Source organism: Plodia interpunctella, chromosome 9, assembly GCF_027563975.2.
Source record: "Plodia interpunctella isolate USDA-ARS_2022_Savannah chromosome 9, ilPloInte3.2, whole genome shotgun sequence".
Taxonomy (NCBI): Eukaryota; Metazoa; Arthropoda; class Insecta; order Lepidoptera; family Pyralidae; genus Plodia; species Plodia interpunctella.
The window spans coordinates 9,298,410-9,322,478 of record NC_071302.1 but is presented as its reverse complement, the minus strand read 5'-3'; the positions used below and the strand labels follow the sequence as shown (position 1 = coordinate 9,322,478).

Genomic DNA, 24,069 nt, shown 5'->3' with positions numbered 1-24,069 from the left:
TGTAAAAATATATATCATTCTCCAGGCCTCTATCTATCTCCACTCACACCAATAACGTTTTGACGTGATTAGAAAGAAAAAAAAATCAGTTTCACATTTATAATATTATGTAAGGATTAATAGTTGTCAATTGACAAGTGATGTTTTGGCGCCCACTTCCGTTAAGAAGATTTCCCGATAGGCCACATGAGTCATGGACAGCTGTGTAAGCTTCGATAAACCCTAATCCTTATCAATAAGTCATCGCAATTATTTAGCAAGATAACTTTTATCCCTGATAACACATCCAAACAAAATTCATGCCATACCATGAGTCATTCAAATAAAAGAGTGTTCATCGAAATTAGGACTTGTGTAAACAGTAGTACCTACAAGTGAATTACATGCTTTATCCCTTTCAGTAACTTCATACCCTGCGCAATTTAAAGCGCCAATTGTGAAACTCAGCCCTATACTAATTTTAAAACTTAATGCATTCAAATATAACTCATTTTGCTTTAACAACTGGCAAAAAATTACTATATTTTTGTAATTTGTTAGTACGTGACTCGATTAGATGAGCACTTATGTGATAATTAAAAAGAAAATAGTAATTTTAGTTCCAATTTCAAACAACCGCGAAACACAGTTTTTCTTTTTAATTATTGACGGCCATGCTATTTAATTATCTTCGGCCATTAGTTTAATTAAAATCATGCGCAAAGATTTTTTGATTACTTAGCGCAAGTTAATTTGTTTTAGGGCCAAATGATGCGACAAAATATTTTGGACTGTAGTTATTGTGTTGTTTTAGTGATTTTGTTACTGTGTTGTGTAATAGTTATAGTAGACGGATGCTTCAGCACGGGCTTGGAGTTTCTGACAGAGGAATTACTACCGGCAGTATGTCCTCTATTGGCAGCAACCACTTCCAATATAAAGGATTTGTTTAAACCACTTAGTCTTGGTAAGTACCTATTAGAGAACATTCACGAATGATCCAATATCTTGGTTTGGAACGGAATCGACTAGTCTCTTTTGGGAAAGTAAAGAAGGAAAGTATATAAAGACTTGCTGTTTTATTTCTTAATTTTATTTCTTAAAGTAATAGTTTCATTGAAATTCATCAAAATCATAAATAAACATACCTACTTTATCGTCGATTGATATGAATAACATTTGTTACACCAGCACATTTTTTTAGAACACACTCTGTGGACAGAAGACGAGCCAGTCTCATCAGATCTGGTCACCGAATGCCTGCGGTGTGGGTGCGAGTTGTCCAAGCAGTCATCGACGAGGGGAAAGCAACTGGTGCAGAACGGAATAACCCTGGACTCCTGCACGCCCGCCATGTTGCACTTCTACAGCGGAGAGCTGCCGCCAGACGTGAAGAAGGCATCGGAAGCGTCACACGAGATTCTGGCCGCGACGAAAGTAATGCAGATGAAAGTTTGCTCCAGGTAAGTGGTTCTGAGTCTATAAGAGCTGGACAAGCTAACTGAACGAGTTGTGTAAGCAGCTTCTTGTTGGGTCAGAAGAAGATTACTACAGTCTACTTTCTTGTCATTTGGACTTCTGTTGTGATTGCGATAAAAGTATCGCAAATGAAGGTTTGCTCTAGGTAATGCCATAAAAATGTTTGTTTTCTTATTTTGTGAAGAGAAGAGATCAGTTAGTTCCTAAAATTGGTTTTGCAAGAGACCTTTTGTGCTACAGTTTAAAAGGTAATTATATTAATATCATATTTATTGGACTGACACATAACATTTTATTAGCAATATTGACATCGACGGTTTAGATAGATAAAGGTTTCCATGTCACAAAGTAACAACAAAACATTCAGGCTCCAAATGGTGTTTGTGTATTGCAGCAATACAAAAGGCAACAGATGGTGATAGATAACATACATGTTTTATATAAATAGGTACATACATTATAATAAATAATATCGTAGGTAAGTCTTGCTAAAACTCTTCAAAATTATTTTAAAAATTAAAGTTATTCTTCAAAATTATTTTCCTAGTTTAACTTAGAATTTCATGAACACAGAATTTATTTTAAAATAATTTTTATCCAGCAGACCGATGAGAGAATACTCTCATCGGTCTGCTGGATAAGTTAGCTGGATAAAGAGATATCAGTTTTTCTTTTCACATTATTATGACACGAACAGTAAGTATTATTAAATTCTACATTAAGTTTTTGTTTATTCCACAGCTCTAACGTCACCCCGAACACTTTTATTTCATTTTTGGAGCACCAGGTCATCCGTCTGCGAGAAGGTTCCTCCTGCAAACCTGTCCACATAAACTGCATCAGCAATAAGTACAGGAGCGTGGATGGCAGCTGTAACAACCTGAAGCGGCCAGGCTGGGGCAGACGAGCGGCCCCGTTCACGAGGATAGCCACGCCACGGTATGCTGATGGTGCGTTGTGAAGATTCGGTCTATGTGATGGCCAATCTCTTCCCTTCCAAGGCTTATTGGGGCAGTATTCTGTAAATAATATTGGGAGGAACTATGCTGACCTCGAACTGTGGCAAAAGTAAGAACAGAAGAAAAGATGACAGCTGTAACAAATGAAGTGACCAAGCTAGGCATAATAAAACTAAGGATCAAAGTCTTCATATACTTACCTACTCCTTTAGATGCTCTTCCTGATAAAATGTCATCAGTGACAAATCTAAGAGAAGTCTCACGTATTAATTAATTCCAAACTGCAGGTATATACTCAATGCCAGTCGCAAGAAGTGGGCGTGGTCTTCCCAATCCTCGGTCGCTGTCGACACGTCTGTTCTCCGACCAGCCGCTCTTGAGCCGATCTCATAATTACATGAACATGCAGTGGGGGCAGTATGTCACACATGACATGATGATGCGCATCATGGAAGTCACGCGTGAGTATATATAAGTGGATGGTATAGTTGTGACTTTATCTTCTTAAATTTTTTATCAGATGTGTTATCAAATTGTTGTACGAATTCCACTTGGCATTTTCTAAATAAGTCCTGCAATGATCAAATTGAAATATGTCCGATAGTCAATTTTTCACTGTAAAATGTAAAGCCTAGAGCCTACATTTCGATTTGAAGGATGACTCCACGATGATTCTAGAATCCACATAACATTTTAGCGGAAGGCGGCATCCAATGCTGTCTGGGTGACGGTGTTGACATGCTGCCTGCAGAATGGCAGAACGACAAATGTATACCCATAGCCGTGCCTGAGGATGACCCATTCTATCGCTACCACGGCATCAAGTGCCTTAACTTCGTGAGGAGTGTCACCACGCCCAGGGACGACTGCAGCTTGGGGTATGCGGAACAGGTGAAGTTATTCACAACAATAACCCTTTTAACCTCCTTTAATATGTCGGTGACAAGATCTTAAGCATTGCATACAAAATTATCAATTAGCTGTTGTAATTTAAGAATGTAGTTGGTTTCATTGGTGTCAAATTAAATTCAAAAAGCTACAAACTTAAAAGATATAGGTAATAGGTACTATTTTACGACAATAATTTCCTCTTGGTCTGTTGTTACCAAATCAGATACCTTTTTATTTTAGACCCTTCACATATTTTAGATGAACACAGTGACCAGCTTCATAGACGGCTCGCCTATCTACGGCTCCGAGAAGAAACTGGCGATGCGCCTGCGCAGCAAAGTAGGCGGAAAACTTCGACAGGAGACGCGAGACAACTGCGCCAGAGGGTTCCTGCCTACCGTGAAAGATAAGGCTTCTGTCTGCGATTTGAGGAACTCTTCGGAGCCTTGTTATTTGGCGGGTAAAATTATTAATAGATACAGAAACTAATAGCAACTGTGATAACTTTTACAGGACGAAATAAGATATAGACAACTAGAGCTTTATATTAGGAGAGAACTGGATAAGAGTGATTAGTAGTATCGATAAAATTTTAATTTGGAACCTTATTAAATGCATTTGGCAATGGCAAGGCTACGAAAAGATAAAATATGTTATTACATATGCCACTTATATCTCACACTTACAGGAGACGCCCGTATCAATCAAACACCCACACTAGCTTTGCTCCATACTTTGCTTCTGCGAGAGCACAATCGCGTTGCCGACATCTTGGGGTCGATGAACCCGCTGTGGTCTGACGAGAAGATCTATCAGGAAGCCAGGAGAATCGTTGTAGCGGAGATCCAGCACATCACTTACCAGGAGTGGCTACCACTCAATTTCGGTAAGTTTACTAGACGTCTGATTTTCAGAAATTACCTCTATAACTTCTGTTTCATCTAGCGTTGCGCAGGATTTTTATTAATATTATTTTTTTTCTTCTCGAACGTTATTGCTAACACTGGTGTCAGATTTTATTCAAGTCGCTTAAAGGCTTGTCTTTAGGCGAAATATGTATGCAGTACTAGTTAATGAAATCTATCTACATATCTGGAACCAGTAGGATTTGAACCGGGGATCTTTCAATCGCAGGTCTTAACTACTAGACCACTACATTTTTAAAGTTATAGAACATTTCCAATCGGTTGAGATAAATTTCTTGATAAGAAGTCCCGTGGTCTTGTAGTTGATGTAGAATAATTTACGCTCCCAGGCGAGAACTACTTTCGGTACTACCGAATCGTGCCCTCAACGCTGTACAGCCACGACTACAGCGAGGAGGTCAACCCTGGCGTTATCAACGGGTTTGCAGCAGCTGCCTTCAGGAGCCTCCACTCTGTCATACCTGACTCCATCATGTCGTGCCCTTGGACTTATCACACTGCTTATATGTACAAGTAAGAGTACCTACCTGTCTAAGGATCGTAGATAATAGAGATGGCTTCCCGATTTACTCGTATCCTGATATTTTATCTGATGTTTTGGAGCTTTGCTCTGAAATTGCAACGATTACCTTTACGTGACCTATTTTCCATGGGAGTGAGCAGGCATGATAAATGTATGTATGTATCTTACATACTGTAGAGGACCTTGACTCCTTACGGTTAAGGAAACAATCCAGAATGCGCTCAGATGAGAGACAGATGATCTTGTAGATAATATTATTTGTCACGTTAAGCTCTCTTGATTTGATAATCAGAAATATAAAAAACCATGAAACTTGTCAGTTGTCACTCATATGTGGTAAAATATTCTTAAGTTCGCCATCGGGACTCGTGACTTAGAATACATCAAATATAGAGAAGGTCGCGGTGTATTATTTTGTGTACAGATACAATGGAAGATGCACAGACATCAGACAAACAGGCAGGACTTAAATGCCAAGCCATGGCGGGATCGCTTCCCGGCTCGTCTGTCTCAGCTCCGCGTAACGTCACACAATTTTTCTCACAGTAACGAAAATAAAGTACTCTTTACTTTTGCTTCGTGTTTCAGACTTAGCGATCACTACTTCAATCCAGGCCTCTTGGAGTACACTTCAGAATCGTTCGACGACATCGTCCGCGGGATCATAGCGCAACCCTCGTCGGATTTCGACCCATTCTGTACTGCTGAGATCACCAACTTTCTGTTCAAGTCCTACAACCAGTGGGGACTGGATCTCATAGCTATGGACATCCAGAGGGGAAGGGACCACGGCATCGCCTCTTATAATGAGTACAGGTACAACTCTCTCTCATGAGAACGTTTTCTGTGTTATTTCCGAAGCCATAAAAGAGCTTACTACTCCCACTATTATTATTTTATATTTGCATATAGTTCCAGGTACATCATCCTATTTATTGCATATTCACAGCTACCACCATAGATCTATCCAGGGTAATTTTAACAGGTTGACTGTGCATAGAAGAAAATTTATTTTCATTCCTTTCACTTTCAGAGAAATTTGTGGCCTGGCAAAAGCACGGATTTTTCAAGATTTCGCTGGAGAAATGACTCAAGATGTAAGTCGCAATGATTATTCAATTTCTATACAATAAAAGAGCTATTCTATATCTAAACCACATCTAAACGATAAGATAAATATCGCTGGATTCAAAGGCATTGAAAAATTGCATAACATGAAATCAAAAAAGTTATTTAAATTATTTATACATACAATTGTTTCTGTAGTTATAGTTCCAATAAGAAATGTTATTAGGGTTCCAGAGAATTCAATTGTTAAAGTTTGCATTATTTTATAATAATCGTTTACACACACACGAGTAAGATTCATATATCCTTGAAGTAATGAAAAAAATGTTTCGTATATATCCCTTACTAGCTTTTGCCCGCGGCTTCGCCCGCGTATATTTACCACGGGATCAGTTATTTTTCTCCTCCCCCTCCTCCTATCAACTGTGAGTATCGTGTGGAATACCTAGAAAAGGCCACTCCACATCCTCAAGTGGGTGTCGTACGAGATGATTAAGCACACGGTCTTGGCAGTTGAAATAACCAAAAGCAACAATATCATTAGGGATAAGGCTTATAAAATCACACTCGAATCTTCGGAATGGAATAGCTCATTTTTTAAGCGAACCCCGGACGAATCACAGCCAGCCACGTATTCCCAGTTGACAGTGACGATGAGAAAGAGAGAAAGGATTCCCACAAAATACTAAGCTTTGACTGATTTTACCTTATATTACTGTAATATTATTTATAGTATGTTAATATTTGTAAGTTTTGTTGCATTCAACATTTTTGTATTCAAATTCAAAATTTTTTATTCAATATAAGATGATATATCACTTATTGACGTCAAAAAGTCCACTGCCGACTTCCAAAGCGCTGGTGAAAAGAAGCGGCGCAACAAACTTCACCGCAGCCTTTCTCCAACAAATGTCTCATACATATAATAAAAATTAAGAATTTACATCATTATTAAAAATGTCAAAATCTATATATAAAAGAACAAGCGTTTTTTACTAATCAACGCCCAGCCTAAACCATAGAAGTTATAAACGCGAAATTTGGGCAGTAGCTTTAGGTTATTACGTAGTGCTCAGATAAGAAACGAATTTTCAAAATTCAACCCCTAAAGGGGTAAAAATTGGGGGGTAATGTTTGTATGAAAAATAACGAAAATCTTTATTGATCTACATGAAAATTGGCATAAATGCTATGCAACAAAAATAATGAAACCCACGGGTTTCAGGATTATTTCATTATTTCAGGATTTCTTAAAATTTGACCTTTAGGGTAGTTAAATGAGGGTGGAAAAAAAAAACTAATAATCCCATTCAAGATTTCGTCAACTAAAGATATGAGTATGAGCAGCTCAGCGGTAAACACCATTGAATTCACGTTGTTACTGTTGATGGTTCAATCCTGAACTTCAATTATTTTGAATTAAATCTGATTTTCTGTATAGGGTGATTAAAAAGAAATATTGATTATGGTTTTACCCGTGGTTTTACTCGAGCGAAGCCGGGACGGACTGCTAGTTTTATATATATATGAATAAAAAAATAGTATCTCTTTTGATATTTTCAGCGCATCAACGCGTTAGCTCAAATGTATGAGAGCGTGGATGACGTGGATCTGTTCGTAGGCGGGCTCATGGAGCGAGGTGTGCACGGCTCGGTGCTTGGCCACACATTCCAGTGTCTGGTGGCCGAGCAGTTCTATAGGACCAGAGTCGGTGATAGATTCTTCTATGACAACGCGGAAATGCCGCACTCTTTTACTTCAGGTATTATTTATACAATAGGGCATATTACGCAAAGCTCAGCGCAGATGGCGCTACTGGTACAACTAAGGTACACAAACATTGATGGAGGTAAAAAGCGCCAAATTTTTAATATTGTTGCAGATTTACGACCAAAAATACCTTCTACGCAATCGTGGTGCAAAGTTTAAAGGAAAAAGGAAGGATTTAGTGGGTTATCCTGAAATTAATAACACTATTTTAGGTTATGTTCTGCATTATTTGGTTGACTGTAGTCATAAACGGATATAAACTTGATTTTGACTGAAGATCTTACCTGTATGAAATACATATTTTAATAAGTCTTCCGAGTGTTCCGAGCTTCTTTTCGACTGTTTACTAATAAAACAGAAAATTTTACAGCGTGAGGAGTATCCCATAGTTTTCGAAGTTTTTTTTATCTTATTGAAAAAAAAACGATTTTTTCCAATATTTCGGCACCCGAATATGCTTAATTGTTGTATATTTTCACAAACGAATGCATACATAATGAAATGATTAATAAAGTACTCTAAAATATACGTTTTAATCGACATGGTAAAAGGTGGCAAAACTTTTGTGTACCTAACATACAGTGCTGTATAAATATGCAGTAACCCCTATTAGCATGACAGGCACAGGAACCCGGCCCACGTTGTAATTGGTCACCTCAGGGTGAATTTTTGAGCATTTCGATCACCGTCATTACGCTCCTTCAAATTTCAACAAAGACAAGAAACTATTTACTACCCGCTCATTTATAAATAATATTCTGTGTATAAATAACACTACCCCCCAAGTGTTAAATTTAATCAATACTTGATTTTTAAGATTTTACAATGGTTTCTTATTTTGAAGGAGGGTTGAATTGAATTGAATTGAATGACGGCGGTCAAAATGCTCGATAATTCACCCCGAAGCATAGGAACACCTACAATACAAGGAGTGCGGCGCGTGTTACCGACATTTTAAGGTCTTTTGCCACAGCACCCTATAATTACATTGCCTCTCTCACCCTTCAAACCAAAGCATAGCAATGCAAGCACTGTACCTCAGTAATTCAGTAGCAAAGCCTACCTCCGGAATAACTTTTTCTTTTATTATTATCGAGTGTGTTATAGCTACTCAATCTATGTGATTTGTCCATTTTTGTTTATTACTAATTTACGCCAGACGTGGTCGTACCATTACCGTACCTAGAACTTCTCTGCTACGTCACGAATATGTATAAATAAATATTAGGATACAATCACACAGATTGAGCTAGCCCCAAAGTAAGTTCGAGACTTGTGTTATGGGATGCCAAGTCAACGATACAAAATTTTATAACAAATACATATATGTATATATAAACATTCAAGACCCGGGCCAATCAGAAAAAGATCATTTTCCATCATGACCCGACCGGGGATCGAACCAGGGACACCGAACCACCACACCGGAGGCAAGCACTTTACCACTGCGCCGCCGAGGTCGTCAGAATATTGCTATTAATATTATTATTGAACTATTTGAAACCCTTTCAGAACAACTACAACAAATAAAAAAGGCGTCTATGGCTCGTCTGATCTGCGACAATACGGACCGAGTATATTTCGTGCAGCGTCGGGCATTCGAACCTGAGACACAGTACAACCCCAAGTTTAGTTGCGACGACTGCGTCGCTATACCCTACGTCGACTTGACGTCGTGGAAACAACCCAGCTTATTTGATTGAAAGCTATTTCAAAACTGGACTTTATTACCTATGTCGTTGAGTCCATTATTAATTTAATTTCATGTATCAAATCTAGCCGCACTTGCATAATATATTCGTGGAAACAGCCCAGCATTTGAATCAAAGCTATTTCAAAATTGTGTGCTTTATTACCTGTGTCATTGAGTCTATTTTTCATTTACTTTAAATTTCACTTATCAAAAATCCAGCCGCACAAGAGTATATTGTTCTTTTGCGTGTCAAATAGGTTACATTACTTTGAGTCATGTACAAATCATCGAGTCTTTGAAATTTGGGAATATCTCGCTCCACTAAATGCATTTTATTTTACTATTTTCCCCTTCTATACAACCATCCCAATCAGTTCAATCGGTCAGACTTCTAATATACGGGACACAAAATAATTTTATGAATATATTCATTCATAAAATTTATAAAGCCATTTTTAGGGCTCCTTACCTCAAAAGGTAAAAAAGGAACCCTCGTAAGATCACTAAGTTGTCTGTCTGTATGTTTATCAAGACTCTTTTTAATCTGGAAATCGAAGAATATCGTAAATATGTAAGTACATAATAAAAAAGCAAATATATAAAACATACTAGGCAACTAACAGTTAACTAAGAGTTCAATTTGACTAACAATTTCCTGTAAATAATGAAGTTAATAAATTAACTGATGTTTATATGTAGGTTAGATAAATAAAGTTTGTAAATATGTAACAATGTCATTTATTTAATTACATATACATATAATTAAACATAATTATACTGTAATATAAAAGGTACAACCTTATTTTTAGATCAATAAATCTTAATATACATATAACTATTTACCTTAAATATATCACAATAATTAGTCATTGCGTTTCTTAGGTTTTAGATCAAAAGCACAAATGTTGATTTTTAGTAGTTTATGATTAAATATATTTATTGTCATAATCACAACGCTGTTCTAATTGGACGTAATAAAATATAATACTTTTAATAAATGCTGATTTTAGGGTGAAAAAGAAAAAAAATATTGATTTCAATCGTTAGCCTAATTAACCTATTAGTAGATAATATATCTACTTTTATACATAAGTCTTATTTTGTAAGGTACAAAATCATACATGTAAATATATAATACATAAACATTATATAACAGTAAAGTACGTAATAAAATGTATATTTTTAATAAAGAATCTCTTTAAGTGAAATTCTTGTTTTAATTTTCAATCATAGTCGTACATTTGTCAAACAACTATTTTTTTAAAATTTAATGTGATTGTGGTGTGATTTGATGTTGTAAATGTTTTTTTTTTTTGACATAAGATGACGGAACTATAGTACCTACGTCTGTCCTAATATGATTTCCTTCGACACTTGTTATTTTCAAACCGTTCTATGTCGTATGCATGGAATTAGACAGTAGGTACTCCGTACTTATTAAATCCATGGTCGTATGATTTTATAGACGATAGCTCCAATTTCAAAAGCCTAAATGATTTTATTTCACATAATGATGACGAATGCACCATATAGTACCTACGGTCTTTAAAAAAGAAAACGGATTTTTGACGAAAATTCCATTGCAACACCAAATAGATTTTTCTAGATTTTATTTGGTATTCACCCAGTGTTGCCAGCCAATATGAGACAGCACCATCATTTAATTTCTTCATTTTTTTGACAAACTGTATTTAGTCTATTTGTTTTCTTCCGTGTGTCAAGAAAAAAAAGGGTTCCAGTTCTAAATCAACAGATTTCTATCACTTCCCCTGTCCTTGCCCCAAAATGTGGACAATTTATTCTGCACCGAAGTCCAAGTAACGGGAGTATGAACTAACTGACCTATGCCTGTGTTCCGGGACCTCACGAGCCGATCCAGGAGCGGACGCTTGTATAGTCTCTGCGCTTCTTGTCTCTGGTCATATGTCACTTTTCTGTCATCCAAGTGGTTGAGGGAAGGGAACTGCGATATGACGAATAGCCTGGAAATAAAAATCAATAATGATAAAATTTCACTTTAACGATAACGTCATTTATCTTCTTTCCCATGCCCGGAGCACAAAAAACCATTCGACAAATTTTCAATGGTCATAACCCCAAACTACGGAAAAATATAGAGGACAATAAAGAAGCGGAAAAGGGGCGGAGCCATGGCGGCATCGCTTCCCCACTCGTATGCCGTAGTCCCCTGTATCGTCACACAACTTTTGTTAGAGGAATGGCAATATTTTGTTAGAGGACTCCTATTGTTTATGCTTACTAGACATACAAACCTGTATTGAAGGGATTCGTAGAATGTTCCTCCGTTAAAGTCACTAGGAGCAGCGGGGTTTCCCATCAGGCACAGATAGTTTAGGTTGGGACAGGACTCCTTCAGTTTACCCACCCATGGGTACAGGGAGGCGATCTTGCAGTGATTAAGCCTGAAAAAAATTAATACATATGATAATGTTCTCTGTCTCATCTGAGCGTGTTCTCGGTTTCTTCCTCAGCCGTTAAGCGTCGAAGCCTTGTACCATATTTTTTAAATAGTTACAAATGTCCCACTGCTAGACAAAAGCAAAAAAAATGGTTCAAATAAATAAAAGATTGTCTGTTAGATAATGCTTACCCCATTAAGATCGCCTATTGCACTTTCACAAATGTATTTGTGTAAGTGCAATAGGCTATAAGCTTTTAAGTGTCCTTACTGTATGTAGTGCTCTTAATTATACTGTGATATTAGATTACCATAGTAATTGCAGTTTGGGCAGAGGCGGTAGAAGACAATTTTCCGTGATAGGGTTATCATCAGCTATCAGAGATGTCAGGTGCTTGAAGTGCACCAAAGCATCTAAGTTTCTGTAAAATAAGAAATAAAAAATATATTTATCCATACAACAATGTAGATACTAAACTCTAAATAACGAGAACTATAAATTGGAAAACTTACGTGATTTTGTTGTGGCTCAGATCCAAATATTTCACATAGTCCGCAAACCTCTCTACAATAGTTCTAGGAACCTCGTACAAGTTTTCATATGCCAGGTTAAGCTTCGTTGAGTCTTCTTCATTCTCGGCACTGCCATCTGTAGACCTGGCCACATGTACAAGTAAAGTAATTAAAATCAATATATATTAATCTTTATTTATTAATTTTTTCTTATTTTTTTAGTACTAGCACATAACATGTAACTTGTGGTTCCTTAGAATAGGACCACTCCATATCCCATGAGAGGATATGAAGTTGTTGCTCATCTATTTTAGCCGTCAAACAGCAGTGCTTGCATTGTTGTGTTCCAGTTTTAAGGATGAGAGAGGTAATTACAGTGTATTGAGGCTAAAGACCCTAAGCCATAGAGTGTAGCAAGTGTCCATAGGCTGCGGTGACCACTTAACATCAGGTGGGCCGCAAGCATCTTTGCTTGCTCTGTAGTATAAAAAAAATGATAAGTCAGTAACTTACATGATTAAGTCTGGACGAATGGTGTAGCAAGTGTCCATTGGCTGCGGTGACCACTTAACATCAGGTGGGCCGCAAGCATCTTTGCTTGCTCGGTAGTATAAAAAAAATGATAAGTCAGTTAACTTACATGATTAAGTCTGGACGAATGAGGTTAACAGGCAGATCGGTTATTGAGTCCACTAACACATTATTGGTGACATCCACTGTAAGTACACCTTCGTCAGCAGATGTGTTTGGCAATCTGAAAAAGTTAGGAATTTTCGGTCAGCCTTAGGCAGCATATCATTTGAATTGACTTGTGAAACCATAATATTTTATATATAGATATAGATTACTCAATTAACGAATAGTACTTACCTTATCGAATTCACCTAAATGTGTGAATTTATTCGAAAATGTTTCAAATTTTAAACTTTATTGTATCAAAATATGAAATATGAATACCTACTCAATACATGTTATGAAGCTGTTGAAAACTGACATTATTCTACATAAAATCATACGTACCGTGAAATTACATTCACTTTATTTGTATAAATATTTAAGTAGCCTAATTCGAAGCACAGCGCTTAATAATGAAGCAACAATACTTTCTATTATATTTCTATAGAATTTTTCACTTCTCTTTTTAGTTTTGTGAAAGGAAAACAGAAAACAGCTGATAAGATAATGTTTGTATATTTTATTTGACAGTGACTGTACAGATGTGTCACTGTCATGTCTATTTACGAAGAAAAAAAAACGTTTACGACTGGCACGGAAATTAACTTCGACGAGTGTCTGCAATCGGTAGGTACTCTTTCACACTTCTTTCACATCTTATCGTGTTCCCATTGCATACGTAGCTCAGCTGTCGTGAAACCCGAGGAGGTTTATAATCGCGCTATGATTTTACAACCAGTCGTGTCGCCTGCCTTACGCCCACCCTCATTGGGAATGCTATCGCATCTTCTTGCCTGTGAGTTGCTAAGGCTATGTGTCCTTTAGTCGTGTCTTACAGCATTCACGGAAGGATACTAGTTGTCATATTTTAGTGCGAAACCTTATGCCATAAACAGTGAAACAAAGTTGTGGCAATATAATTAGTTACATAGTGCATTTTTTTAGCAACCGCTTGTGACATCGTCCGCGGACTAGAAATATTCTCTTCTCTATTCAAATTTAAATAGTAGGTATAGGTAGAGGGAAATAAACACCATTTACTCAGTTACCGTGTATTTAGGACATGAGTTAATTTATAAATTTAACTTACTGTTTTGATGTTGATGGACCTTCCATTGTATTGATTCTTATTTAATTCCTTTCACATCACACAAAATGACTATGTAAATAAGTAAAATGTTCTCACGCTTCAATTTATTTATTTTCGTTACCCACTGCGATGTGGTACAATGTGCGTGTATCGATCGAGTCAGGGTAATACTAAATGAGATAAGGAATTTGTTGGGGCTAGGTTCAATAATGTAGTTTGATATCATATCAACAAAGAAAGATAATTATGACGCCGCGCATGTTGGGTCCATAATAAATCAGATGTAGTCAGAACTAGCAAGGAACTAGCTTTAACTATACCAATATGGTTGTGTATCGTAGGCCCATGACACAGTGTAATTTATAAATAAATAAATAAATATAAAATATTAGGTCCTTATATATGAAATTGGCGTTTGGTATAAGAGGAACAAAAAGTCGAATATTTTTTAATACATTTATTTCATCAAATTAAGAACCATTATTATCTACTTATGCACTTTTGCCATCTCATAGGTAGTTCATTGATCCCTTTACTAAAAAACCATTCGGACGGGAATCAATAAAATCTTTGAAGGCGGTTTGGCCTGCCCTATCGGAGTTGATTTTTTTCCCTAGGAAAATGGTAATCTGTTGGAGCAAGATCCAGGGAGTACGGTGGATGTCTTAGACATTTCAATCGAAGCACCTCTAATTTGGTAGCCGTCTGTTGTGCAGTGGTCTAGCGTTGTCGTGAAGCAGCAGTGGCGTGGAGCGATTGACCAGCTTCGGTTATTTAGCAGCTAGCTTTTCCATCATAGTTTGCAATCGCTGACAATAGACGTCTGCCGTAATCATCTGGCCAGATTTAAGAAAACTGTAATGAACGACACCGGCGCTAGTCCACCAAACGCTTACAAATAACTTTTTTTGGGTCAATAATCGCTTGGGGCAGGATTTGGCTGGCTGGCCAGGGTCCAGCCATTGTGAAGAGTGTTTCCGATTATCGTAGAGAATCCACTTTACATCACAGGTAATGATTTAATTTAAAAACCCTTCATTATTGTGCCGGTTAAGTAATGTAACGCAGCAGTCGACATGCGTTTGTCGGTTTGCTTCACTCAATTCGTGAGGTACCTTTCAAGTTTCTTAATCCTCCCAATTTGGTTCAAGTGGATTAAAACAGTTTTATCACTAACACCGAAGCCTGAAGCTAATTCGGACGTGATTTGCGATGGATCCGCTTCCACAATAGCTTTCAATTCTCCATTATCAACTAGGGTCTCCGACCGTCCACGGGGCTTGTTCTGCAGGTCGAAATTTCCAGAACGAAAACGTTGGAACCAAAAACGTACTCTATTTTCTTTTGCGACACGACCGCCATACACATCATTAACCCTTCGAGTCAGCCGTTTCCGCAGCACTGGTGCCACGGTGGAACTCGTACTCGTAAATAACGCGATATTTCAAGTTTTCCATTTTGTAAACTGAGTGACGCAAACAGAAAAAATATAATAAAAAAAACAAATGAATGACGGTTAACGAAACAAAAATACATGTGTAAATAGCTGTATGAATTTTAATTTGGAATTCCTAACCAAAGTGGAGATTTGTGATTAAAGTGGCTAGTACAACAAATCGCCAATATTATAGGACAAATCACACAGATTGAGCTAGCCTAAAGTAAGTTCGAGACTTGTGTTATGAGATAGTAACTCAACAATACTATATTTTATAACAAATACATATTATAGATAAACATCCAAGACCCGAGTCAATCAGAAAAGATCATTTTCCATCATGACCCGACCGGGGATCGAACCCGGGACCTCTCGGTTCAAAGGCAAGCACTTTACCACTGCGCCACAGAGGTTGTCAAATATATAGCCTATCAATATTATAGTATAGTATAATGTAAAGTGTAATGAGAATGATCATTTATACTTAGTTATTTCCTTTTTTGCGACGAATACGAGATTTAAATTTATTAACATTATCATCATTTGAAGCGGAGGTGGTCAAGAGGTCCCAGGTACGAATCCTTCTCGTGCCACATGAGTTTGTACCAATCTGATTAATGTACGCTAAAAACACAGAAATAAATATTAGCTAAAATATATAGTGGCAAAATGAAGAGTTCTTCTATTACATACCTATACAATACATATTTAATAATTAGTTTCTTTTGATTTTGAAATGGAGTAGGTAATACGTGACCGAGGGAGGAGTTGAAAACAAAGTGCCCAGGCATTTTGGACACGTTGGACTATTTTCAACGTGCGTGCCAACATGCAGTGACCGACAATATTGTCTGCATCATGTCTGCCTTTTGACTTTTAGGAACCTCAATCTAATTTATAAAGAACTACTTAAACCTAAGTATGAGTTTAAATACTTAAGTTTAAGTAGTTCCACCCACGTCCAGGGACTCACCCTACATTTCATAAAGAAAGAATAGTTTCAGTGGTGGTATGTTGCATTTTCGGTTTTGCTCGGAAAGAAGTGCGATTGGTAATTTTGCCCTACGGAACCCTAAATACAGTTTAAATATTGAATCTAAATCCAAGATATAGCCATCTCCAGACATGTCAAGTTACGTCAGACAAATGTCATTTACGTCACGTCACCGTGACAACGTCAACACGTATGTTGACGCGTCATTGGTCTGTTTACATTTGAGAACTAACTAAAACAAAATAAAATAGCTTTTCGTAGAAGAAATAGCACATATCAACTAGAAATGGACGTAAGTTTCACTTATATACATACTAATTATGATTTACACAATCTTAGACCTCAATACTTTCATAATAACCTTGTTGTAGGAGAGCAATATTCCCATAGACATTAATATCGGAAAGCTGCAAGACTGGTTGGTGAGCAGGCGACATGTGAATAAGGAATGGCAAAAGAACATAATAGCAGTTAGGGAAAAAATTAACAATGCTATCCAGGACATGCCTGTTCACAATGGCATCGCATCTTTGCTCTCAGGTAAGATTCCTTACATTCCTTATGTTTGAAGGGCATCGTTGCGCTTCTATACCTTTTTGTTGCAATTCGAAAGTGCCAAACAAAAATTCAGCCATACTCATATAGATTGCTTTGCTTGCATTTATTAAATTACAAAAACCGAAAGAGTTATGGGAATTTTCTATATATATATATATATATATATATATATATATATATATATATATATATATATATATATATATATATATATATAACTTATGAATTACGATAGGACTTTTCAGTACATAACATTAAAAAGTCACTAATTTGGTTTTTTAATTTTCAGGCAGCTACATTAACTATTTCCACTGCCAAAAGATAATAGAAATATTGAAAGAGACAGAAGCGGATACAAAGAATCTCTTCGGTAGATACGGGTCTCAACGGATGAAGGACTGGCAGGATGTTGTGAAGAGTTATGAAAAAGAAAATTTATACTTGGCTGAAGCTTCTCAGATGTTGGTCCGTAACATTAGCTATGAGATTCCTGGACTAAAGAAGCAGATTGCTAAAGCGGAACAGATGCAAGTTGTAAGTTTTTTTTTACACAGTAATTTTGAGACATTTTATTTCTTTTAGTCTTATAGTCTGTTTAAAAAGAGTACAAAATAAATGGTGCTGTATCCTTTTGGCTGGCAATACTGGTGGTTTATAATCTTGACCATTTCATCTGGTATTGCATTGGCAAAAAATGTATTTTGGTAATAATCAGTTACCTACTATTTATAGACAGACTACGCATTAGCATAATTGCTGTCAACAAGTTTTGGACACAGTTACTAAAACTGATTGCAACTGATATATAAGTAAAGTATTAAAAGTATGTAGATAATTACATTATTTTCAAAATGTCCTCAAAAACTCCTTATATCATCAGGAATGTGAAAAGAAACATGCAGAATATTTGAAGAATGAGGCTTCAAGCAAGTCTGAGTTCCTGGCGCTTTGCAAGCAGCTCGGCATTCAGGGGAACAAGATCAAAAGGGAATTAGTGGACAGACTGTCAGAATTACCAGAAATATATAATAAGGTGAGTTTATTGAATTAAAGCTTGTATCAAAATTACATTTCTAGGAAAAACTCTTTATTGAACCTGTGAAATGTTAAAACTTTAAGTAGTTAATTATCACAATTATACAAACCATCTGTATTTCATGGCTAAATTCTGTATTTTATCTTAAATATTATTTTTTATATCTGTTCTAGATTGGCAAATCTCTGAAACCGCTTCTACCTGCCGTAGAGTTATACAAAGCTTTCACAAAATACATCCTCGGGGACCGGGCCACAGAGGTGTTGCCGTTGCTACAATATGTCATTGAGTACGGCAACACTACAGTGTACGAGTGGAGCTACGGAGAGCCCCCGTTGAGTGTAGAGCCTGACCCGATTCACATTGAGTTTGACGATGCGGATCAGGGAGGTGACGGAGATCAAGTAAGTGATCTGAAAAGCTATGTTTGGTCTCTAGCTATCTCTGTTTGGTCTGAGAGTTGAGAATGCTAAATGGCGTTAAGTTCTCAATAAAGTGTGCAATAAAGCGTATGGCGTGTGGTTCCGCCCTAGAATACTTCATATCCTGCCGTGGATGTCGTACGAGGAGAATAAGGGACACAACAATAGCGTTCCTAAGGAGGGTTGACGTGAGGCAGGCGGCCGGTTGTAAAATCGCAGCCGAAACTTGTAAGGCTTAAAATTTTAAGGCTTTTCTTGCGCTGGCTTCACAACCCCTTAACACAACCCGCAATATGCAGAGATGATAATGTGTGCAATAATGGTTGTTTTTAGCTTCGTGACCAGCAGGATTTAGATGGCGAAATAGAAACGGAATTACCTTTGTTGTACTGTATTGCGATAGAAACTGAGACGAAGAGAGGGAATTACAGGCACAATTAGCTTATATATGAACTTAAGAATAGCTGGCGCCAACTAGGACTAAAATAATTTACCAATTGTAGTAACATCCGTAGGTTTATCTTAAAGTATTACTTTATCGATATTTATTTTCTCCTTGTATTCTGTGCAAGTTAAAGTCACTAGATGGCGCTAGTGTGTTAACAGTTGTATAGCAATATTTTTTTGGTGATCTTCAAAAAAAATACTGCCAAACTAAAATTTTAAAAGCAAATATTAATTTCAGATAGATTTTGGGGACAGTGGTCAGATAGACTTTGGTGCCATCGACACTGGCGCAATAGATTTCGGTGACGGAGACGGGGCGGAGATCGACTGGGGGAACGTCGGCGAAGCGCCAGTTGAGAATGTGGTATGACGTACAATTTATGTATTTTATATTTTCTCTACCTACCTTTTTCCTTGTTGACATGCCAATTATGTTTGTATGTGCATAAAAGATAAAATCTAAAAAGTTAATTCTTGGGCAAAATATTGCAAAAATGATATTTCTTAAATTGTAAAGTACCTAACAACACCCAGCACAACTTTGCACAGGGTTTATATTATGTACATTGTAAGAAACAATAATGGCATGATAGGGACCAACGCTGTTTAAATGAGTTACTATCGGCATTTCTTCTCAGCAGTGGTCGTTCCGAAATGCCAGTAGTTTGTAGCTTGTGAGAAATAACTATTTCATATAAAAATTGACGTGAAAAAGTACCTGTGAAGGTCTCATTTCTGAATAAATGGTTTGTTTTGATTGGATATTATACCTTCGGGAAGAAATGGAGAAAAAACAGTAGTACGGCTCCCGACTTAACAGTCGGTAACCTAGAAAACTTTCAGATGAGAGAGCGACATCCATCTCGCTCTTTTTTGTATAAACAAAAAGGGACAAAAAATATTTAATTTTTCGACCTCAGGATCTCTCCGCGAACATAGCGGAGATATCCTTGGAGGAGTCGGGGATAGTGGTGGAGGAGCAGGGGGTGCAGGGCGGGGTGGCGCGGGGCAAGGACGCCCTCTCGCTGCTGGACAACCCCGCCACCCGCAACCAGCTCGTCGACCAGATGCTTGAGGTAACAGTGTTGAATAATCTACTCCTAATTTGTTGGTACACCAACATTAAAATGTAATAATTTTTATTTTATTTTTTTGGTTACGGCAACACTATCTGTGTCCAACTCTCTTGTTCGTTCTTTCTCTAATAAACGGTCACGTTTCTCCGTAGGTCCTGGATTTTTATTTTTACCAGCCAATTCTGCAGTCCGTTAATAATATTTTACATTTTTATTCATAACATATTATGGGTGAATTTCACGAGAATTTTGAACTCCGCCGCGGGCTCTCATTAGTGTTTATTAAATTGTACCATACACAGTAATCAATTTAATTATCCTATTTTATAAATAAGTAAAGTACTTAATTCTATAAATATTAAATATAATATTCTATAAATCTTTATTAAAAAAAAGTCGGACACTAATGAAACGCCGCGTTCAAACGCCTGTGAAATTCACCCTTATAAGGTGTGTGTGTGTGTTTCTTGTCCCTCAAAACGGAACAACGGATTGAGGTGATTTTGGTGTGGAGATAGTTGCAGCGTCATAGGGTACTTTTTACCGCGGGTGGAGCCGCGGGCAACAGCTAGTAATATACGTGGAAGAAAGAAAAGAAAATGGTTTTAAAAAATCAGCATTTTTTAAACCACAAAGTTACACATGAAAGTGTAACATTAGTATCATACATATAACCAAATTGGTTCCCGCTCATCATAATGCCACGGTTTTGGACCGCGACGCTGGTCTTCCGTGGGTACCACAGAAAAAAATAATTTTGATTAATGTACTTATTTTCGTGCAATAAAGTTATAAACAAATAAAATTATAAACATAAAAAATGAACTGTTAAATAAAAAAAAAATAGCCAGACAGACAGATCTTTAAACTAGTACTTTTATACCTATTAAACATTATAAAACATACCTATGTATATGTATATATTAATTTTGACACACACATCGTGCAGATATGACGCAATTTGAATACTTAAAAAAATATGTTCTTTTAATATTAACTTCGAAGGTTTTTACGGACGTCTATGAGAGCTGCAATAGTGATATGCTGGCTATTGTACTTCAACTTTTTCTTTTATGTACTCTATATTTATATGGTACAGTCAACAGCAAGTCAACCTACCCAAATTCATTGCAAACTCGTCGCTATTACCTCGCCACAGAGGTTCATGCAGGGTAACTCGATGTGCTGTTGACTGTACAATAAAGAGATTATTATTTCTTGTCTGCAGCTGGAGTCGTTCCTTAAAATGCGCTTATACGAGACGAACACGAATGAACAGAGTTTCTCCCTCATCGAGAATCTGCCGACGGAGAGCAACGCGGCTTTGACCGGCATGTTGGATGCTGTTCAAGTTGCCGCCAGCAGGATCCTCGCGCCAGAGGTCAACCACCTCCACAACGTCAAGCATTCACCCAGGTAACTAGTGAACCTGTGGATGTCGTACAAGGCGAGTTAGGGATAAGAACGCGGCTGTGGAAAACGAGTGGTTTCTCCGTCATCGAACAGAATGTTGGTTTCTGTACAAGACGCCGCCAACAGGATCCTCTGGCCATAGGTTAACCACCTATGGCCAGAGGATCGCCGCGGTCGCGCTGTCATTTCAATTTTTGAAATTAATTAACAAAGACAAAAATGAGTTTTACTATATAACTTTACATTAATTACTGTAGCAATGTCAATTTTATGAATGATTGATTTTGGAAATGATTCCTTCCTCAAGAAAATTAACGGATTGTAATGACCGCGCAGCCGCAGCGGTCGAAACGCTCTGCGAACCACCCTCACTCAGGTACAAATTTTCCTATAGTTATAAGCCATATGAGATGGAATATTTGCATACAACTTTACTTCCAGACTACAAACAAGGATGATATGCGTGCCAATGGTCTGACAACTAGGGATGCCGACGACTGTACGAAGTGCAGAATAAAAAGGAAAGCGGACCCGGCTCCGACGCTCAACGAAAGAAACGCATAAAAATCCGTGCAGGAGTTTTTGACAGATAGACAGACAGACAGACAGACGTGGCAGAGAACTTTGTTTTATAAATAAATAAATATATTAGGACAAATAACACAGATTGAGCTAGCCCCAAAGTAAGTTCGAGACTTGTGTTATGGGATACTAACTCAACGATACTATATTTTATAACAAATACATATATAGATAAATATTCATAACCCGGGCCAATCAGAAAAAGATCATTTTCCATCATGACCCGACCTCTCGGTTCAGGGGCACTTTACTACTGCGCCACCGAGGTCGTCAAAATTTTATAATGTGTTAGGATACGCGTTTCTCTTTTCGGATTATAATTATTATCTCCTTTCCTGTGTATACTATGATAGTGATGTGTATCATACAGCTTTTTTGCCCACTTTTTCGGGTAAAAGGTATCCTATGTTCTTCTCCATACTTCAAATTACATTCGTGCAAAATTTTAATAAGATAGGTTGAGTAGATATAGCGTGAAGAGGTAACAAACAAACTTACTTTCGCATTTATAATATTGGTTAGGATTAAGAAGTAATTTTTTTCTCAGATACGTAGACGTGCTAACAGCACAGCTGAAACAGAAGCTGGCTCTCAGCGACAAGCTGTCCAAACTGGCGGCCCGCTCGGCCGAACAGAGGGCGCAATGCAACGACAGGGTTTCTCAACTGCGGCCCGCACTCACACGACTGATTGAGAGGACCAATGAGTTACAGGCGCAGGTATGATCGCTGGGCGGGTGCGCATAAAAAAAGCAGGTTCCACTCCGGGAGTGCCAACAGAAGTGAAAACTTAAGTATTACGTTGTGCATTTTTGACGTCTTACGGATTTTCGATCAGCAGGGCTAGCATGCGACAAGTCGATAAATTTATCGATAGAGAAGACAAAATTTGTCCCTAACATGGGATCACCTATCGATAAAATATTTGTTCACGATATTTTAGGTATAAATATTTGTTCACGATAGGTAAATTGACACGACAAATCGATGTAGCCAAAAGTAGAAAAAAGTAAATTATGAAGAGTCATTATTATGAACACAAATCGGTAGTAACACAATGAATAGTATTTAGAATTTTATGTGAAAGCAATGTTAAGTTATTAGAAGTATTACACCCACATTATGACTGTTTAAAAATTGTTTTAAAGCAATTTATGCCTGTCTATAATTTGTCTAGATTTTCTTTGTCTCTGCTCCACTTTCAATATGTTCTCTGCTATGAAAAGTGCTTCAATAATCGTTTTATTATTGTCCTTTATATATATTTGTCAAAAGGCTTTAATTTATCAGCGAAAAGAATCACTGATGAATTAAAGTTTAACTTTCACAATTTTTTATATCGATTAAAAGTATATTAAGCATGTCTTGGCTGTTTAAATTTAGTAGATAGATAAGATTAAAATATATTTTTACAGATCGAAGCTGACGTCTCCAAGAAGTACAAGGGAAGGCCTGTGAACATCATCGGCGGTGTTAAGTTTTTGTAAAGTAGTGATTTGGTACCTATTTGTATATAAGAATATATATTTTGTTGACGCAATGAATATAATTATGTTTAATAATATTTTGGTATTATTTGATTTCCAATCAACAAATCTCATTATAATTTTAGATATAAATCTAAACCATAATAAAACTGTAAGTGGACTATCTATACATAGGAGATATTAAATTTTTGTCAAGTTAAATGTTTTTATCTTACATTCCAATATTGGCCATTTGGAGACAAAAAATATTCCAATTAGAATGAATTAAACGATAAATTTATGGCAATTTGCGTGTGGTTTCTGAAATAAAAAAAATAATAAATTTCAGAATAGGTACCTATAAAATTAATATGACATGAACATACCTAGGTGTCATTTTGGTAAAGCCATGTTACTTTACAGGACCGGTAATTAAGGTCAGCCTATAATCGGACCTTTGGGGACCTTTACGAAGTTCCCGCCTAGTTCTTTGAATTAAATAGTGGGTGTAATGACACTACTTCATGATTTAAGCCTTGGTCTGACCACTAGGGATGCCGACGATCGTGCGAAGTGGATACGAAAGAGTACCTAGCGAATATTTTAAAATATCTTTGGAAATAAAACTAGTATGCAGGAAGTAGTACTTGAGG

The 24,069-nt window shown here is 37.0% G+C and overlaps 3 protein-coding genes across 7 annotated transcripts; 2 read left to right on the top strand and 1 right to left on the bottom strand.

Annotated features, from left to right (window-relative positions):
• The first annotated feature begins 67 nt into the window (after positions 1-67).
• Positions 68-9,318, top strand: LOC128672333 (peroxidase-like). Its single transcript, XM_053749421.2, has 12 exons — positions 68-946; positions 1,184-1,442; positions 2,200-2,408; positions 2,705-2,878; positions 3,115-3,308; positions 3,567-3,768; positions 3,997-4,194; positions 4,564-4,747; positions 5,346-5,573; positions 5,791-5,854; positions 7,389-7,587; positions 9,108-9,318. Exons 1-12 carry the CDS (start codon positions 748-750, stop codon positions 9,296-9,298), a joined length of 2,301 nt encoding a protein of 766 aa, XP_053605396.1. The 5' UTR covers positions 68-747; the 3' UTR covers positions 9,299-9,318.
• A 1,262-nt stretch (positions 9,319-10,580) lies between these two features.
• Positions 10,581-14,143, bottom strand: LOC128672334 (leucine-rich melanocyte differentiation-associated protein-like). Of its 4 annotated transcripts, none has more exons than XM_053749422.2 (6): positions 13,986-14,143; positions 12,861-12,974; positions 12,221-12,364; positions 12,019-12,129; positions 11,562-11,711; positions 10,581-11,270 (listed from the first exon to the last, which is right to left on the bottom strand). In XM_053749422.2, exons 1-6 carry the CDS (start codon positions 14,009-14,011, stop codon positions 11,030-11,032), a joined length of 786 nt encoding a protein of 261 aa, XP_053605397.1. In that variant the 5' UTR covers positions 14,012-14,143; the 3' UTR covers positions 10,581-11,029. The 4 variants fall into 4 exon arrangements, with proteins under 4 accessions (XP_053605397.1, XP_064292209.1, XP_053605398.1 ...); XM_064436139.1 differs by lacking the exon at positions 13,986-14,143 and adding an exon at positions 13,241-13,863; XM_053749423.2 differs by lacking the exon at positions 13,986-14,143 and adding an exon at positions 13,091-13,151.
• A 2,420-nt stretch (positions 14,144-16,563) lies between these two features.
• Positions 16,564-23,512, top strand: LOC128672547 (uncharacterized protein). Of its 2 annotated transcripts, none has more exons than XM_053749774.2 (10): positions 16,564-16,709; positions 16,789-16,957; positions 17,265-17,509; positions 17,856-18,008; positions 18,185-18,415; positions 19,119-19,244; positions 19,801-19,956; positions 21,185-21,372; positions 22,499-22,670; positions 23,366-23,512. In XM_053749774.2, exons 1-10 carry the CDS (start codon positions 16,704-16,706, stop codon positions 23,435-23,437), a joined length of 1,518 nt encoding a protein of 505 aa, XP_053605749.1. In that variant the 5' UTR covers positions 16,564-16,703; the 3' UTR covers positions 23,438-23,512. The 2 variants fall into 2 exon arrangements, with proteins under 2 accessions (XP_053605749.1, XP_053605750.1); XM_053749775.2 differs by having other exon boundaries at positions 16,593-16,709; positions 16,792-16,957.
• The last annotated feature ends 557 nt before the right edge of the window (positions 23,513-24,069 follow it).